General features: G+C 38.6%; 2 protein-coding genes across 3 annotated transcripts in view; one reads left to right on the top strand and one right to left on the bottom strand.

The window, feature by feature from the left end:
• Positions 1-7,440, bottom strand: part of ANGPT2 (angiopoietin 2) — a 53,429-nt gene extending 45,989 nt beyond the window's left edge. For both annotated transcript variants that reach the window (XM_080387740.1, XM_080387741.1), the window contains exon 1: positions 1,034-7,440. In XM_080387740.1, the coding sequence (XP_080243866.1) occupies positions 1,034-1,318 (285 nt within the window). In that variant the 5' untranslated portion in view covers positions 1,319-7,440. The remainder of the gene's footprint in view (positions 1-1,033) is intronic.
• Positions 1-20,212, top strand: part of MCPH1 (microcephalin 1) — a 167,455-nt gene that overhangs the window by 124,783 nt on the left and 22,460 nt on the right.

Here is a 20,212-nt window from a genome sequence, read left to right as displayed (position 1 = left end):
ATATGACACCACTGGAATACTAACTTGAAGATGTTATGTCAACTGCTCAGTTAAGTCCTCAAAATACTGCTTAGAAGACAGGCATCTCGGTATGAAACATAAACACTCATTAATTTACTAAGCAACTATCACACTTTTTCAGGTACCAGTCAAATAAAGGTTTGTTCAAAATCTATTGAACTGTATAGCATTTAGAATCAAATGAGTTTCTATGAAAATGTGGAACAATGATCAGGTTTATTCTCCGGTAATACTAAGAATGTACACAGTTTGCATTTTTTTCTTCTGCTTCAGGTATAATTTTACAAATGTTGCCACTTTGGCAATAAACATGTCATTTTCCTTTTATTGCAGTGGAGTTGCATTAAAGGAAGCTATGTGGCATCTGCAGCACCTTTTCCAGAATAGTTTTCCCTTTGAATATTGTATATTTGAGTGGAAATGTTACAGGATGCAAAGGACATCCGCTAATGAACTTTCTTGAAATTCTATCACCTCACTAGGCTAATTTTGCTGCAAGTCAGACTCCCAGTCTTTGCTCAGAATTACAGTTCTTGATCAGCAGAGCTTAATATGATAATTTTTGCACGAAAGTTTTGAAATCATGTTTCAAATAACATTTTTCAAACATGCCTTGGACAAGGTACATTCTATATTCTTTGAACAGAGATAAAATAGCCCTTGTCAGTGAATTCTGAATTAGTAGCTGAGTCTTTCATGTCAAAAATGTCAGGCACGCTGGCAGTCTGCCTGCACATGGAATTATTGTTTGTCCAAGCAACTCAGATGTGGTGACAAACTTTAAAGCACGAGCCCTGCAGGACAGTGCAGTTGTCTGTTCTAGTCAGTAGAGTTACGGTTAGACTTCAAAACAACTCTGTGATTGAAAGGTAACGCAGAAAATTTGGTTCAGCTAATGCATTTTGTGAATTTAGAAGGAGAAAATAAACCCAAACAAACAAAACAACCACAATGAAACAGATAACAGGATGTTGTAAACAAGACTTTTAGAATAGAAATGGTATTATCCTACCTTCATTAGCCACTGAGTGTTGTTTTCCATGATGTTTTCAAGCAGTTGCAGTCTCTGAACAGAATCATCGTAGTCTAGAGGTGCATCCCTTTGCACCGCGTTGGACACGTAGGACGCCGAGGAGCGGCAGTTGTCTGCCTCGGGCAGGAGGAAGGTGTAGCTGCAGGACCCGTGCTGGACCTGGTACTGCTTCTTGCCTATCGTCTCCATGCTCTTGCTAAAGGAGTCGTATCCCGAAGCTAAGAAGATACTGCAGCCCAAAAAGAAGCCAACAGTCAGCTGCATTTTTAATTCCTGCGGTAAGGCGGCAAGCCTGGAGTGCCGGACTGCGCTAGGAGAGCCCAGACCTAGTTAACCTGCGCCGAACCCCGGCGCTCTGCTGCCATGTGCCGTCAGGACGAGGGCTGGGCTCTCTCACTGTCCCAGCCGCAAGCTGGAAACGTGCCGTGCTCTCCCCCGCGCCGTGCCCGGAGCTGTCAGCCGCGGAAAGCACCAGCAGTCCCCTCGCAGCCGGGGGATCCGGCCCCGCCGGGCCCACCAGCCGCCAGGCTTCCTCCCCCGCCTCGCCCCTGCCAAGAGACGCGGCCCGGCCGCCCGAATGGATCGCTTCCCCCCCCCTTATAGCGAAGGCGACCAGCGCCGGCAGCATGTGGAGCGGGGCCGGCCCGCCCTCCGGCTCGGCCAGCGTCTTCCTGCGGGGCGGGGGGGAACCCCAGGGAGGAGCCAGCGGCGGCGGGACCCCCGCGAGGGCCTGCAGCACGGTTCTCATTAAGACCTTCCTAGACAGAGCAATCGGTTCCGATGGCCTCCAACCATGCTTGTAAATTGCTGGCGGTGGTAGTCATTTTTACACGCTGTCCAAAAAGAAAGAAAGAAAGAAAAAAAAAAGGGGGGGGGGGGGCGGGGGGAGTTCCAGGGCTTGTTTGTTCGTCTTAAAGGATTTATTTATTTAAAATGTACCGCACCACGATGTCATTCCGTTTGTGCCTAACGCATTGTGCGGCCCCAGAGAAGGGCACTGGCCGGAGCGCACAAAAGCAGGCTTGGGCACGTCCCCGCGGAGAACGAGGGGGTGCTAATTAAACGTTTCACTTGAGCACAGACTTTGTATTTCACTTCATCCCCCAGACAAATACCCATTTTCAGGCGTGTCTCTCAAGCGTTAAGCGTTTTCGAGCTGCCTTTTTTTTTCTTTCTTTCCTTTTTCCCCCAGGCTTTTTTGCCTGTATGAAGGGTTAGCTGCGGGAGCGGCGGGGCGCACGGGCGCTGCAGACCCCGACCCGCTGGGCGGGCAGAGGGCAGCCCAGTCCTGTGCCCTTGGAGGTGGGAAATACTCGGGAAAGGTGAGGGCAAGTCTAGTATAAAGTATTGGAAACATATATGTAAGAGTAAAAAGGAGCATCCCCCTACTTCCCACGCCCGTGTTCTCTGCAATGATCACTGGTCTTGAAAAAGCGGAGAATCACTAACCAACTTAACGAACCATGGGAAAGAGTTGATTCCACTGAAATTTTGAAGAAGTTTACTTCTGCTTTAGAAAATGTCTTCTTGAAACCAGCAGGCTATCATACTGACTCCTGCAGACAAAACTGTGTGAGAGTTTTGCTGGGTCTGGATCTGGAAGCTATAGATTTTTCTTCATTAAAATAAACAAAGGGAATGCCATGCTAGTCAAACTAACATGAATTACAGATCAAAGTTTCTCTTCTATGAGAAAAATCCTGGCGTGCCTCAGGATCTCTTAGGACAGACTTTCTTACACAACTTGCTGTATTTCATGTAGCGTGTTAATGTGGCTTTTACTTTTTAAATCATGGAAGCTGTGTTCAGGGGTTGTCAAAAATAGTCGTAGCAGCTGAAATGCATGCCTTACATTGTTGGAGGCTGTTGGGATTTCTTCATAGACTACATAGTTACCTCTGGAAGGGAAAATCTCTAGAATTAAATTCTGGAGACTTCCAGAAAGGTTCTAGTTATACTTGGACTGTGACCTGCAGAACCATTTGTCAGATTATTTTTTTTCCTGTGGAATACTCATCTGCCGTTGCTCATCCTTCCAGCCAGAGGAAATGGAGCAATGTGTTTGGAACTTGGGATACAGTCAAGATTACTTTCTACAAAATTTCTACAAATTTGGGGGGGTTGGCATATAAATTATGCATTCTCTATCCCTTCAACTTTGTATTGCAACAGCAAGGCAAGTTAATGTGACAGCTACCTGCATTGTTAATGAAGTTTCAAAAAGCTTTTTGTATACTGATTACTTTTCAATGCATTGAAGTCTTTGAAAGAATGTTTCATTCCATGTGAATAACAATCTTTTGCAACATAGTTGAGAAGCCTACTGTTATCTAATGAAGACAGCGTGTAGGATTAGATTTATACACTAGACTGTGTGAAGCATTTCTAGGTATCGAACCAGACATTCATATTCAGTATTTTCTGTTATTTGAGTTTTTTTTGATTAATTTGCTAAGTGAGAATTTCCTAGTGTGACTTGTACTTGTCCTTAAATTGGTCTGTTCTCTGCTTTCTTTTCCTCTCACAGCTAGCCCAAAGAAAATAGAGGGCCCTCAGTAGAGTAGTGCTGACAGTAAGATTGCTCCAGCCCTTAAAGTATCTGTTTCCTACTGAGGAACAACTAGAGGGTAATGATTAATTTTCTGATTACATTTTTATGTATTTTTTTATTGCTTTAGCTGGACAAGAAAGGTAAAGATGACGCTGACCAGTGTAGTCTTTTAGAAGTTTTCTTTTTAATTATTAGACCTATCTCAAGGAACTGTACATACATAAAAGATTTAAGGGATGCTGAGGATTCATTACACGGGATCTCCATGAGAGGCTTGATTAAATCAATAGTTTCTGAGTTGTTATAAAGCCTGCCATCTGTATGCCACACTAGTGAGTCAGATCACCAACATAATCTGGCAGCTCAGTTTAGCTGGGTTTTTGAGGAGAGACTGGAGTGTCTCTAAAGGTTTGAACCGGAGTCTGTTTTCCTTTAGGAAAGGCTGATGCATGACCCCAGGAGGCCCTGGAACAGAACTGAACTTGGGAGTTTGCCTAGCAAGGCTTGCTGTATCTTGGACCTCCACTAGGGAGAACTGTGGTTGTAGGAATACTGGAGATAGAAACTGGTTCATCTTTTACTGTTTTTTTGGCTGGGTTTGGGTTTTTGTGGGGGTTTTTGTTTTGGTTTTGGGGTTTGGGGTTTTTTTTTTTGAATGAATGAATGAATGGCCAGTTGCTGTGGCAGCTGTCAGCAGTTCAGGGAAAAGGTATGGAAAGTGCAGGTGTTAGTCTGAGAAGTGACGATGACTTACTAATGGCATACCCTTACCAGCACAGCAGGCACCACCAGTTAGCTGCTTCGTTGTGCTTCTCATCTAGCTCTTGGAGCAACACCCTGAGGTTCACCATGGGAATGTTTTCCTCAACATTTCCTTGATACTTCCAGGCTGTAGGGTTGATAACTGGAATACAACTCCCAACGCACACACACATTTGAGGGAGGATTTTGCTATTTCCCCATCTGGGTCCAATGGACTCATACTGCTTTAGCGAAGCACTCTTTCCCACTGCCCGGGAAAGTCAGCGAGTGTTCACCTTGCCAACAAAATAAATATACATCCCTTTAACCCTTCACTACAGGATAGTGCTGTATTTGGTGCATCTTTTGGAGCATTTGATTGTGATCCTTCACCCTTTCTGTTCCTTTGGGAGCAGCTTTCCCAGCTGTGGAGGAGGAAGTGGTCTTCTCTGCCTCCCCAGGGAGTCAAGCCAGTCAGAGTTCAGGGGGGAAGAAAGTAGTAACAGCTAAATTTAGAAAACTGGTGTGAAAAGTAAAGGCAAGTTAAATACCTTTTTGTCCTTGAAAACTGAGCAGGAGGAAGGAAGATGCCCGAATACAGCCTTTTTACTGAGCCTCAGAAGCTGCTTGCAGGGCAGGGCTTAGTACCGAAAAGCTGAATGATGGAGATCTGTCTCCCACCAGTTATGAGAAGGAACATCTCACCGTTAGATATGTCCAAGTAGGAAAGAATTTAAATAATTTGGCATGGAATCTTATATATGCCAGTATGAAATTGAATAAAAAGTTGTAATTCAGAGCAGTTGCTTCCTCTGTGTTTTGTTTGGTTCGGGTTTTTTTCATGTTCAGGATTCTCTTCATCTTTTATTTCTGCTGTCAATATGGAGTGGCATGTTTGCATTTGTAGTACATTTATTCTGCAGACTGAAATATAGCTGCTTAGCCTGTGATTTCCTGCTTGGGTTATAGCTGGAGTGTACATAGTATTTGACATAAAATAGCAAATAGTGGCTTAGTATGTTTAAAGTACAAATTAGATCTTTCCCTTTTTAGAAAGAAGATACCCACTCGACAGAAGTCACCTTATAAGAAGAGCTGAAATGTATATTTTGTTAAAACTAAACGTTTAGAACATTTTGCCAGATGTGTTGCAGGCAATTTCCTTCCCTGGGAAACAGTAAATTCCCTTACTCAGCCAAACCTGGTTTTATTCCATACAGCATATGACTAAGCTGCTTTGAGAAAGATGCCTGAATACTACTAACATTATCTTTCCAAGTATCATTTTACTTACAGCTGCACAGCTTCTGTTTGACAGGCAAATACAGAGATTGTGTGAGTTCTGTGATAGAAAAGAAAGCATAAAAGTTTTTGAGGTAATGAAAGAAAATGTTGACTTGGCTTTAGTCTGCTATATGCAGACTTTGCCACCTAAAACTTTCAAGATGTTGATTTAGTAGATAAGCGAGTTCTCATTTCAGCAGTTTTCTTCTTTTAGCAAGGGAAAAATACATAATAAGATATGTGCAAAACAAAGGCAGAACAATGTAAGCAAGTAGGTTTTGGTGCTGCATTCTTACAGGGATATTTGATCTACATACATAAATGAAAATGCTGTAGTGTGAGAATATGTAACTTCGAAATCAAATGCGATGAAAAATTATCTGAAACTTGGAATAAATTAATGAAGTATTTTATATATTTCTGGTATTTACATTCCTCACATTTTGACACTCAGTGTTAAGTCCCCACCTTTGGTTCCTGGTCCTTTAATATTAGTTGATGGTAGTTCTATTTGCTGGCTTCAAAATATTTTCTTTCACTGGGAGTATTTTAGCATGTTTCTCAGGAACAAATGTCAACAAGGACAAGACTCATGAACTTGTAACTTTAAAAACAGGGAACAGGATCTTGGACCTTACTAGATTTTTAGTCTGCTGAAAATCTTATCTGTTTTGAGATCTTACTCTCTTTGAAAGAGAGGAGTGCCAGGTTATTATGTTTTCTGATAAGCAAAAACAAGTTGTTTTCAACAAGACCCATAGTTCAGTTCTTTAGCGCTTCTAAAATTATCTTACCAATAGTTCCTCCTTCCCTCACCATTTGCCTATTATCCTTTTTATTCAATCTGAACTTCTCCACCAGTCTCCCACAACTTCTTTAACAAAATCTCTGAATTACGCTCACTTTCTCAGCTGCCGCTTATTTCTAGTCAGTCAGAACATCTGGTGTAACATCTTGTGAATTCCTGGTCATCTTTATGTTCCTTCTCTGACATTCCCTGGCGTCTCCTTTGAGTGTTCTTCCTTTCAAGGGAAGGCATTTACCCAGTAATTCTCATATTGTGTTTTTGCTGAAGGGACACGAGGTCAATAATCGGATCCCCTGAAAATTTCAGTTACCACTCTGTCTTGGTGACTCAGTCTGTCTGTTCCCATCTTGCCTTGTAGCATCCAATCCATCATTTCAGTACATGGTATTTTTCTGAGATGTCATGCCATTAGCGGAAGCATAATGCAGCCAAAACCAGACTTGGTGTCTTCCCTCGGAAATGCTGGCGTGCTAGCCCCTTTTTCTCTTTCACAGTTGATACTGCCTCCGTCCTTCAACGCATTTGAATCTATAATCTATGAGCTATGTTTATATCCCTTTGTTTCTTTGGTATTTTATTCTCTCCCTTTTTTGATGCTATGCATTCATTAATGTCTCAAACTCCTGTGTTGATCCTCATGAGCAGCACATTGAATTTTGTTTCATATTCTGACTCCTCCATAACATTTGAAATGTGATTTGCTTATGAATCTTATGTTAGTTCTGCCTCTTTTAGTAAATTACATTCAACTTTATTTTCATAAGAATTGTTAGCTGTCAGAGCTTCATGCAAGTAGACTATCCACTTCATTCCATCTAATTTGTTTTCATTTTTGGAAGCTCTAAATTCAGCACCTCTTCTACCAAATATGTCAGCTTCATTGCTTACTTTGTAGGCACTGACAGAACTGGCTTTCTTGGACCATCTGATTAAATTTGGGATCTTTTTCTCAGTTAACATGACCATATTTTCCACTTCCAGACTCATTTTTATATCCCACTGATGTTAATATAATCTCAGTCAAAAAGCCCTAAGCAGATGTTGTATAACATTAAAAAATATATCTTTTTATATATACATAGTTATATCTGTATATATGTACATGCTTAGTATGTTGTAGATGCCACCGTACCTAAAATATCATTGGTCATGTTAATTTAGTTTGGGACATTATGATATTCCATCTTGAGCAGTAAAAGTAATATGCATGTTTGTTGAAATTCCTGTCATTATGACTTCCACAATCCAAAAACCTTCTTAAATGCAAAATTCTTCTTGGTTTTTACTGTTTCCTTACTTTTGTAGTGATTTCCTTTATCAATCCAAATTTTCAAGGGATATATAAAGTAGAATAGTAGAACACACTAATATCTATAAAACTGTAATCTATACAAATAAAGTATGTGGATATCTAAGAAGATTCTCAGTACATTAATGAAGTTCCTATTTGTAGGACAGGTGGTAGTTTCTTTCACTGTGAGCATTTGTTAATAATGACTATTATTTTAATCTTTGAAGGATGAGTCATCCACATACAGAAGTAGGAAGTGAGTCCCAGGATTAGGAAGATTACTTGCTACATGTCCTTCCTCCTTAGTTTTTTTATATTGTTTGGCTATAGGGCCCAAAGGCTATGCTCATTCTCGTCAGTTACGTGATGACAGCAAACTTTAGCTGGTAACAAGTGTAATGGCATCTTAAACTCAAATAGCACGACTTCAAAATTTACATGGAAATTACAGCTAATGTTAAGGATCTTACAACTGGACCGCTGAATATCTTTGACAGCATGAAGTGCCATGCCCCATCTATCTCCTACACTGGGCAAAACATACTACAGCACTTGTTTAAACAGCTTACCCTTGGTTTGAAACTGGATGAAATAAGTTGTGTGCTAATGCGTAGGAACTAGCTCTAGTAAGGCCTTTAAACCTTACTTTTAAAAATTTTTGTAGCACATGCATATTTACTCTTCATTATTGAACTAAATGTGAAAAAACTAACAGGTATTCTTACTCTATATGCTCTTTGAAAAATGTCTTTTTAATTACAGTTTTGTGCATTTGGACCATTTAAACCAAAAATCTTTATGTAAGGTTTTGACTTTTATTGCATTATGTGAATGTCATATTATGTTGATGTGAAAAGGCAGCAGACTGTGAAAGAATCCAGAAGGCTTTTGGAAAATGAGAAACCTGCCTTACTGACATCTTAAAGAAAAATGTATATGCTGTTTGTTTAAAGGAATGTATTTTTAAAACGTCTAAGCAGTTGACAGTAATCTAGCCTTACAAATCACCCCACTCCCTTTGATTTAAACCCTTCCTCTTGTAAGCAGTCATTCAGGTTAGCGGAAGGTTCTCTCATCTGGTAACAGGACACTTACTTGATAATAACAGCGTGCCACACTTCCGAAGAGCATGTTCAAGTTAAGAATCTGAATTCAAAGATAAACTGATGTCAAAGAGAGAATGAAAAGGAAGTGAGAAACTGTGTAAGAGGAATAAACAACGCTTTCAGAGAGAGAGAGGACATTTATGGCAACAGTAAGGTACCTAGTTCCTGACATCTGTTTCCCTCAAGAAAAAAAAAATACAGCGCATATGCTAACCTTTTTGTGGAGAGCGCAAGAAAAATATTTGCAGCGTATTTTCATATATTCATATTTGTTGAACTGTTATGGATATGTAATTTGAAGAGGACAGAACAACTGCAAACTATTTTTGCAATCTGTAAAGATAAATCTTGGTTTTTTTCAGTACTAATAAACATAGTTCAGTAATTGTTCTCAAAAACGGTGCCCACCCTCTTGCTGATTCTGCCATAAAAACTGGGCATTCTCTTTATCCTTGGCTATACTGCTGTACGAGCAAAGGAAGGAACTGACATTTTTTTTTCCCTGGTTAGTGAGGCATCAGGACTTGTGATGGGACAGGAGAAAGATTACCTGCATACTGATACTAAGATTAGGGCTGCTTTGAGCTCAGACTCCTTGCCTCCATCCAACCATCTAATGAAACTCCTATTGCTGTGTAAATATTAACATAAGTACCTCACGGGCCGAGTAACAGTCCGTTCTTCATCTCTCCAAATAAATAAATTGCTGAGAAGATAATCCTCCATCTCCAGTGGAATGTGTACAAAAGATCAAACCTCTTATGAGTATCCTATCATCAAAAAGTTATATTTTCTTCCCAACACAAACCAATTAGAAAGTCCTTTTACCAGCCTGAATTATTACCCGAGTAGTTTCACTACACAGAGGAAATTCAAATCTTTGAAAATCTTTAATTTGTCCCACTATAAATACATGTATAAGAAATTTGGAGACTGTCATTGGTGATGTCTGTAGTGTTTGAAAGTGAACCCCCATTCAGGCTAGCCACAGCCAAACTGACTTATATTTACAAAACCCCATCAAATAGTTCCATCTTAGCTTACTAGCTTTGGTTTAAACTTGACTATAGAAGGTCTTGCTTGTAGTTGTATGTTCTGACTTGATTTTTAAGTCAATATCTTCAGTCAAATCTGTGATCAAAATCTATTTTAAATAACTAATAAGGCTTCACCTTTAGTGTTAGATGATATATTATCAGTTGGTACTGCTTCAGCCATAGCCTGTGGGTTGTTACTAACAGCAACATCCAGTGAATAGCATTTTCTTGAACATAAATAATTATTTATCTAATTCACCAAACTAACAATCAGTTGATGGTATTCTGCTAATTTCTGCCTGCCTTTACCTTTTTGCCTATCACAGCACTCTCCAAACTAGCCAGTTGCAACAAGGTCTTTACCATCACATACCACCATGCTCTTCACGCCAGTCCCTCTGCTGCTACCTCCTCCTCGTCCTGCCTCACCCAGAGCACACACACCCACTCTCTTCCTTTTTCCTCCTCTCTCTCCCTCGGCTGCTCTCTCTTTGTTGGCTCTCAACCCCTTACCAGAACCAGCCACAGCTGCACCTTGTCTACACCAGCCAACCCGCCGCACCTGAAGCCAGCCCACAGCTGTATGTTATCAGTGTTAATTAACCCAGCTTCATTTCTCTATATTTGCCCACTCAAGTATCATTTTTAAGAACAAAAATGCATACATTAAAGTTAAAATATTTACTAGATGATGCCATGACAATTAGAAGAATATCTCCTAACTTGGCCAGCTTAGAATATTTTCCTTTTCTATTAGTGAAGAGTGTATCCTTGCATAGGGTGTGAAGGTGGCTGCCTTTGGTTAAACACAAAGATCAGGTCACCCAAGACTTCTTTGTAGAGCCAGAGAGATTGCTTTCTGTTGAGCAGAAGGGGACTTTTGAGTAACAGGCTCAGATGGATGCACTTGAAGTCAGGGAAAATGAAAATCATGACGTTCACTAGACAGTACATATGCTGGCTTCATTATTCTTCTAAAAACCTCCTTGCTGTAAACTGTATGGGAAGGCCAGGAGCCTTTTCAAAACCACTTTTCTGCAGAAGGTGGTGAGAACTGAGGATAAACCCACCTGATTTCTTGTCTTTTGCTGAAAGTTCTCATTTGACTTACTGAAAGAAGTGATGGTTATTTCAGATTTCGGATGTGTTTCATTGTCTCAACTTAAAGTGTTGTTGTTAGTATATTATCAGTATTTTTTCATTTTATTACAATTTTCAGACTATTATATCCAAACTTTATTGCTTCCACTCTCCTCTCTTTTAGTAATGCATTCAACTGGACTATGAATTAATTAAAAAGCAGTCCACAAAGAGATTTGGTCTAAATACATTATTCACCCTAGAAAGATAATTCTTTTACACTGTAGGTACATTTTTCAAGTTTAAGAGCCCTATACCTTTGGTAAATGTCAGCTGAAATGTTTAAGCAGTGCCTGTTCTGGCCCCCACTGCAGCCCATGGCAAGGAAGGGTGGACTAGCAAGGGACTGGGTTTTGGAAGGGTGGGCTAGGAAGGGACTGGGTTTTGGAAGGGTGGGCTAGCAAGGGACTGGGTTTTGGAAGGGTGGGCTAGGAAGGGATAGAGTTTTCAGCCAGCTGTGAAGTGTTCCAGGCAGCGCGACAGTAGGCAGGGAAACAGTTAGGAGTCACGGCCTAAACTTTGCTTTAATTTCATACCAAGTATAAAGAAATATTTTCTGAGGTGAAGATCTATGAGGCTGTAGAAAAGCCCCTCATGAGAAGCGGTGGAATCCTTGTTGCATGAGTAATTTAATATAGATGGGCAAAACACTGAAATATGTAAAGGAAAATCCTGTACTGGCAGCAGTAAGAATTCAGTGACCTAATAAGCTTTTTCATCTTTTAATTTCTCTCATTAAACCTCATCGCTTTGCTGAAAGAAAGAAAAATGTTTATGTTGGACTTCCATGTGAAAAGTGCTTATAGAAAAAAATACCCCTCTTCAGATGATAAAAATATAATTAATATATATGAAATAATTCTTACATTTTCTCACAGCCATAAAATTAAACCTGTCAGCCACAGGCTAATATTAATGCCTGCAAACTGCTAAACACAATTATTGCAATGTAATGCAGCAGTGGTTTTAATTTTGGAAATGATTATGGTTTTAGATTTCATTGCAATGTTAGAGCAACTTCATTTTATATTATTCATTCTACCTGTGACATGTGAAAGTATATAGTTACTCCTGTTACTAAAAGCATCAGAGTTGTGCTCCATAGGCTATTGCCCACATGCGAACCTGCTTGGCTAACTGAGAAGTTTACAACCAACTAAATTATTCTCAGCTATCAATAGCTTAATTGCTACTTTTGTTTTCAGATTTTTTTAAAAATACTTCTTTAAACATGTTTACAATGAATAATTTTAAAAATGCCCTTCATAGACATCATGAACATAACAAGCCACAAATTTTCCATCAAAATCAGACTGCTCTTCATTTTTATTAACTTGAGACAGATTTGTTTCTGACTTAAAACCTCTAATTTGGAACACTTTTTCTATGTGAAGCAGGCTCCTTTGTATTCGTGTATTTTACCTTGCTGGTTCTGCAATGGAGTGGAGAACATCTGCACTCACCTACCTCTTACCTCACTCTGCTGGCCCACAATTTTAGACGGCAGTACACCCAATAAAGAAAAATAACACATACTTTCAAAATAACAATTTCAGTAAACTGATAGCCTGGAGGAGTAAGAAAAAAGTGATGCTTTAAGGGCAAACTGTGGGCCTCTCGTTTAGAAGGCTTTTCTAGTATCAGTCAGAGCCTTTCTCTGACATGTCTAGCATGCACAGTGGTCAGAAGCTGCTGAAGTAAACAAAATGTGGGTCTGTTCTCCATTATTATAATTTGCAGATACCCTGTGTCTGCTCACAGAGGATGGCCCAAGGCTTTTAAAGCTGTTAATGACATGAACAGTGGCCAAGAACTGTCTTTATTTGAAATACAAGTGTATTTTAAAAGTAAACCAGAACATGTGAATCCTCCATCAGTTGCCATTTGCATTAACTTTAAACAGTGAGGACTTTTTTTGAAGATACAGACTTCTCACCAAATATTCACTGGGCTAGTTAAAACAATTAGAAGTATTTTCAAGAGGTGTCATTACTTACTAGTTAAAATATTGGCTTTCATGGCTGAATGAGAATCAGGCTTTACAGTAAGTGAAACTTGGTTCCCTCTCATTGTTTTTTCAATGTTCATAAATTCATTAAATGCTCATTCATCAAATTCCATCTCTTTGCTGGCTCTTCCATGTCAGAATAAGGCATCTTCTTCCAAAAACTGAAGTGGCAGATGGTTTAATAAGTATTGCCTCATATTACAGCTGGGGGAATGAAGTAATTTCAATGAACAGAAATGTAAGTGTTCAGTTTTAGAAATAAGGGAGAGATGGTTTCTTATCTTGTCGTTGTGTCCCCGTCCTATGTCGCCATTCCCTGTCCCCCATTCCCATTAATCCTTTCTTATAAAAGTAGAGTTGCGGCTCCTAGATACTAAATGTTGAAATTCAGCACGGTTTGGAACTGTGTAACAGCTCTGCAGATGGACATCAGATACACTGTAGTTGGTACTGCATCTGTGGTACATGCAGGTATTACCCATGTATGCACCGTGTCATTTTTCCAGTCTACAGAGCAGCTGAAAAACAGCCCGGTTTCTATAAAAATATGTGGAAAGTCATGTCCCCTATGCTTTTCATATGAGACATGAGACTTGACTGTGTACTACAGGACATCCCCTGCTATGTGGGACATCTGCCAAGCCCAGCAGAAAAAAAAAAAAAAAAAAAGATAGAGGCAAGAGAACAAATCAGAGGAATAAATTATTACTAAATCCTTGTTCTGTTTTTAATGTTTATATTCTGCTCTGGTCTCAGCTGTTATAATCCACTTTTAACAACATCTCTGAGCTGGAATAGTCATGTATTCTGTACTTTCTCGTCTGTTTAATGCTTTATGGTTACAACTCTAAAATGTTCAGTTTTCTTAAGTGAATGACAGATTTTCAATGGTAATAATATAGGCTTTGAGTCTTCAAAAAAATCCTAGTATGCCCCTCTTTTCATCTTCAGGTAACAAAGCATCTTTGATCCATAAGTGGGGAAAAGCATAAAAGCCTTTTAATATGTTACGGGCCTGAGTACTTTAGGTTATATTTGAAAGCTGAACTGCAGCCGTTACAAATTTTATCAACAGTTTTGGGGCAAAAACAAATATTACCTTGATTTGGGGCATACCAGTCGTGACAGTGATTATGTTACTCAGCTATTTTGGTCTGTTACATCTTGGATTGTGAACTATTTAGATTAAGAAAAAACAGTAATTTAACTTTAGGGTAAATAATGCTTTTATTATTACAGAAGCATCAAAATGTTACTCTGCAAAATGGCAATAGAAGGCAACAAATAAAGAAACATAATTTTGGTTTTAGCATGATTTTGAAAGCCAGTATCCTGATTTCTGGGTAGTTCAGTTAGCAGTCCTGGACATGTAAATTCTGCCAAAAGTCTCACTGTAAGCCTTTTCTTTCACATTTCCAAAATGTGAAAGTGAAACCTGATAATATTCTACAGATTTGACGTTGCTTTTGAGACTTATTTTCTTATATCTGTTTATACATCTACTGTTGTTCAGCCCCTTTTTTATTGGCACGTGTGTGTTTATTATACCTAATGAGAAGCAAGTCCTCTCAGTACCTTTGAAACTGTTGAAAACTTTGAATTAAACTGGAATTGGGTGTCCTGCCTACAGGAGCACAATACAATCCACAGCTGAATGCAGGTTCCACTGACTAAAACTTACTCTTGTGGCTGCAGGTAGAGATGTTATGATGTGCAACCTAAGGCATATGGAGGTTTTTCTAAGTATATCAACTGCCAGTCTAACAGAAGGAATCCTGAGAATATTTACCTTCGTTTATCAAGTTTGCAGCAGAGGTGGCAGAAACCACCTGCCTGGCATCGTCTTGCTTTGAATACTAGGTCAAAGAAGGCGCTACCAGGCCATTGCTTTCTGCAATTCACATACTGCTTCTCTGTCTTATATTCTACTGCTATTAGTTTGTCTGTTACATCTGTGAAAGTTGGAATAATCCCTATATTCATTTGATACATTGCTACAGACAAGAAAGGAGCTTCTATATATTCAGGATGAGAATGCAAATGACTATTTTTATTTAATAAAGACAGATTGTTGAGCCTGGCACTAATTTTATCCTTTATTACCAGTGAAGACATGAGAACTTGAAGTACATCCTGCTTCCATACCAGGGAAATTGGCTCAAACTGAAGGAGGAAGACAGTGCGTAGTTTTTTGTGGACTGTGTCCTTTAAATGTTAGTTTACAAAGGCATTCTGAGTCAAAAGGCCAATTTTATCCAAAAGATGTTTTTTAAGACATACATAGCATACTCAGACATACATAGCATTTTCAGACAAAACAGCCAAGATGAAACAGTTTCAGAAACCTGTTGGACTTTATGGATCCATGTGATTATTGCTCAGGAACACATTCTGGGAAGGATGCCCACCTGCCTGTGTGGCTTCTCTGGCTGATGGACTTGATTTATGCGCTTGCGACATGATTATGTCCTGTAATGATTTACAAGTAGCTTGTGACACCCCAACTAGCTGCTAAAAAGAGCTGTTTTAGCTACATAGCTAATTCTCCAGGATCAAGCCCAGTGTCTGTAATTCCTTTTTACCACTTTATAGTCCTTGCTTACAGCACAATGGACTCATATGTCTCACTAATAGGATCCCAATGCCTTGCTACACTATGTTCACAAAAACTTTTCATCAGTTACTTTGCTTCTAATTTTAATGTATCTGCATTCAGCTGGTGTGGACTAACATGGAAATGAAAAATGAGAAAATGTAAATTTTTTGCTAAATGAAGGCGCTAAGTGTTGACAGGATGGCCCATTCCAGCCCAGAATTTTCTCTGCATATAAACATAGAATACATTTTGTAAATGAAAACTGCATTTTATGTTTGATTGCCTTTGGGTTTTGTTCCAAGTTTCTTGAGAGGAGATGATCCTTAAATGAGAAGAAACACTAGCATGTGTTTCCATAAACTTAGATGGGAAATACTGTGATAACGAGGCATCAGAAGAGCAAGCAAAACCTGGAATGAGGAAGCTGACATTAACATATAGATATTAAGAAGAACAGAGCCAGGCCTAGTCATCTTTGCAGCCAGTATTGCTAGACAGAAATGAGGTTTATATCATTCTATTTATACAATGTTGGTATATTTCTGGCTTGCTGCAATTTTAACACTTTCTACTTTCACATTATTGTCTGAACTGTAACCTCGCACTTCCAGAAAATCAGCATCTGGGGAAGCTGTGTTGCCATATAAAAAGGCAATCAAAGTTTTATTCTGTTTTTTTCTTCCACAGTAGCAGAAGTCTGGTTAATTTTATGTGCCTTTGTCTGTTTTTTTCTTCTCTGGTGGTATTGCACTGTGATTGTGTTTGCCTGTATGAATCATTACAAGCTAGCTGGCAGATGGTCACGTACACTTCGCCAGAGTGCTTGATGCTAATAACAGGCAGCTTTTAGCTTTTATATAATTTTTCCTAGAGTAAGTAATGTGTGTTATCCTAATGCCTAGAAAATCATGCTTGTTTTCAGTCACTGCCATCTAAATACTTTTATCCTTCAGTAAAAAAGGTTTCCCTGTGCACGTTCAGCATTTCATGAGTGAAAGTTAAGTTGCATGGATGGATGGTAGTGACAGAAGAATTAGCGTTCCGTCTTCTTTATATGAACAAAGTGGAAGTATAAGGGTTTCATGAGACCACTATGTGCTAGAAAATCTCCTGGCTCCAGCATATGAATGATTTTTTGTTGGTTAAGCCATTGGAACCCCACAGGGGCTATATAGCTAAAGCTTCAGAAATCCTGCTTTGTCTCGCTTGATCCCCACACTTGTTACGGTACAAGGAAATTGTCCATGTATATTTTATTGCATAACAGTAAATCACACTTATATGCCAGCGTTTATCTGTAATGGTTAAAATGGTATCGGTCCAAAATACATTCCATTTATTTAAATGGTGAAATTGTAAAGAACTACTTCTGTGTAGAGCAGTAAAATGTGTATATCAAGTAACATTGTTTTATAAGAGGAAAAATGTGTTGAATTATGTGCTCTTATCATTATAATATGCCATAGACACATTTCATCATTTCATGTTTTTTTTAATACCAAGACTAACATTTATTTAACAGTAGGTCTAGATGAAATAGCTGAAGAAGCCAAAATATGGTGGAAGAACTTTGTGGGGACGTTTATAGCTATCTTTATGTTGGAATAGGAAAATTTCTAGTCTAACGGTTTTAGTGGAGACAGCTGTTGAGATGCTCTTGTTGGCTTTTCCTTATCATAATTGCAGTACACTATATCCAGGCAATAAAATTAGTTATAAATCTGACTCCTTCAAAATTAAATGTCATGCAATGGTTTCAGCAGTAGTGAATCTTAGTCATTTAATTAAAGTTTCCTTATTTTTAACTAATTCCTTGCTCTACTTCTCCATTTAGACATAATCAAAAGATTATATTGCAACTCCACTTATGTTTTTGCAGGAGCATATGACACTAAAGTCCATGACAAGGTCTCTAGAGTGTAGGATCATGGCCTACAGATCTGATAAAATATTTTTTCTGAATGTATTTCTGAGTTATAAAGTCTTACTCATCTCCTGAGAACATTAGAATGTACATTTTAGCTGATACAGCTCCTCTTCTCAGACTCTTTCATAAGCATGTCTTAGGTTCTTAGGTACAGTCTTAACTGCTGCATTCTGTCCTCCAAAATCAAGGCTGAATTTACAGCTAATATGAAGAAAATACTCCATGAGCCTGTGCCAAATTCTGTCATGCTAGTCTTAGTTGCACTGATATAGAAGTTGTAACAGACTGCTTTGATTCCTAACCCCTATACCTTTTGCTCCAACCACATGGGGAAAAAAAAATCACTTTTAAAATTTATTTGTAAGATAGTTGCAGAACAAAATTCCAGCTTCAGCTGATTTATTTTGCATTGTTTTTGATTTATTGTGCTTATGATTGTATGCATTTATATAGACATACTTCTGTTCTTGTTCTTACTAGTTTGTGATTTATTATGTGTTGATGAGATTCTGTTGTAGACCTTGGAGGCTTTTTCAAAGACAAGAAGTTCCGTTGTCATGCTTTTCTTACAATGATTTATGTCTTATGTATTGAAGTTATTTATCAGAATTATTTAAAATATTGCCTAAATTCATAATTTTTAAATTGTTATTTGATATTTGCCTAAAGTTGGTCCCAGAGGCTGAAATCAAAAAAGGGCCTCACTTTGATAGTCAGTATATTACTATTATAAAAGTAGTTTTTCTTTGTTATTTTCCTCTGAACAGAAAACTGGACTTTGGGTCTTAATGAATTGTACAAATCCAAAACAAAAGGTGGAGTCTGCCCCAGGGACCTTTTGATCTACAGAAGAATATTTCCATCCTTTTTTTTCCCCAATCTGGCTGAAAGGTCACACTTTATCCATATTCTATTTTACCAGATTTATTTGTGGCCCAGAGGCTTTATCAGCTTCATCTCAAGTGGAAGGCTGGAAATAGTTGACGTGAGGGACTTTTACCTGTGGAGCTGATTCCAGGCATCCTGATTCGGCTGACTTTCAATAGTCTTTGCTGCATGGCATGACTATTTTTAAAGCTATTGTAGAGAGAGAAGTTTAATGGGAGTATGTTTGCCCGAGGGAGGGGAGTTTTATGGGTAGTCTGAACAGGGTAGAATTTTGTTGGCTGTTTTAACAGTAACTGTTAATTAGTATCTTTTAAACTAATGCATTTTGGACAATCTGGGGGAAAAGTGTAAAAATTCTGTTTAATACTAACTTCCTAAAATCAAAGGAAATAAACATTGAAGAATCAGCTTAAAAGGGTCCTCACTAGCATGTTAAAACTGAAAAACTTGTCCTAAATCTTCAGTGGTCTACCAAAAGTTTTGCCTCGCCTCAGAGTTTCCTGCCTGAATCAAGGTAAGTTTTAAGGGCCTGAAAGAGCTGCAGCTTCCACGCAAGGCAGGTCAGACTCTCCATGTTTGTTATTATTGTGTTATTATTGACATTCTGGGTTTAGTCTAACATGAAGGAAATAAACACCGATGATGCTGATTAAGAAGTTCTGCACAAAACTTTGTCATATGAAATTATATAGTTGAATTGAAGGTGGCTTAGAAGAAAAACTATATAATAGGAATGGCATAAATAATTGAAAGCTCTGTTTGTCCCATCCCGCTGAGTTTTCAGTGTGCCTTACACACACAGCTTAAAAACCAAAAGGTGTGCCTTCTTGAAGCTGTAGCACAGTGTGATCACGTTGTCATCTCTATGCTGTGTGGATCAGGCTGGTTGCTGCTTACTTATGTAGAAGATGCCTGAAGGAAATACTGACTTGCAATTAAATTATGTTTTTTCTTGATTTTTTGGGTTGCTTTTTTCTGGAGGTTAGTGAAATCATTTCTCAAATTTTGGATTTTTTCAGGATTAACTGGACTATTTCTATTTTAATGCTGTCTTTGGAGGATGTTGCAGATATGGTAGTGGCCATTTCTGTTATCAGAAATCTTCAACACCCTCTACTAGCTTCAACCATTTACAGTGCATGTTTCTTCCACTGCATTCTGGATTTGTCTAGAACACAGCCTGGAGTAGCTGACTGGGGTTGTAACTAAATTTGCCTGAGAAACTACCTTTGGTTTATAAGTGAAAGAAGCAACACTCTCCACAAAGATACAGTGTGCATATGGACACCTTTTAGCAATATTTACTTTACTTATCCAAAATGGCATTTGTCTGAGTAATTATCCTGTTGTAATGTCATTTTAAGTTGGAATTTCTGCCTTGGTGAATCAGCACTTCCAATTCCGCGGTTAAATAAATTTAGAAATAAATAAATTTAGAAAAGAAACCACATACGTTGTAAAATATAGACTGTATTGTACTTAACCAGACAATTACGTTATGTTATGTTTGCAGGTCTGGTGTTTAACTTCTCATGGGAAGTTGTCTTTCTCATGGTAACTGCAAATGAAATAAAGGTCTTTCATCTGGAATCTAAACATTTTTAAAAGTGTGGAAATTAAGAAAAGAGGGCATTGTAAATGATTCTTATTACTCTGCTCTCATAGATCATGCTGAGGAAAACACGGAATCATTTCCAATTAAAAAAAGATGTTTTCCAATGATATGTTAAAGGAGCAAGTTGTAATAGTAGGTGAATTTTGCTGTACAGAATAGTGTACTT

The sequence above is a fragment of the Falco punctatus genome (genome assembly GCF_963210335.1).
Source record: "Falco punctatus genome assembly, chromosome: 5".
NCBI lineage: Eukaryota > Metazoa > Chordata > Aves > Falconiformes > Falconidae > Falco > Falco punctatus.
Note: the sequence above shows the minus strand (reverse complement) of the source record. Positions and strands in the feature narration are given on the sequence as shown.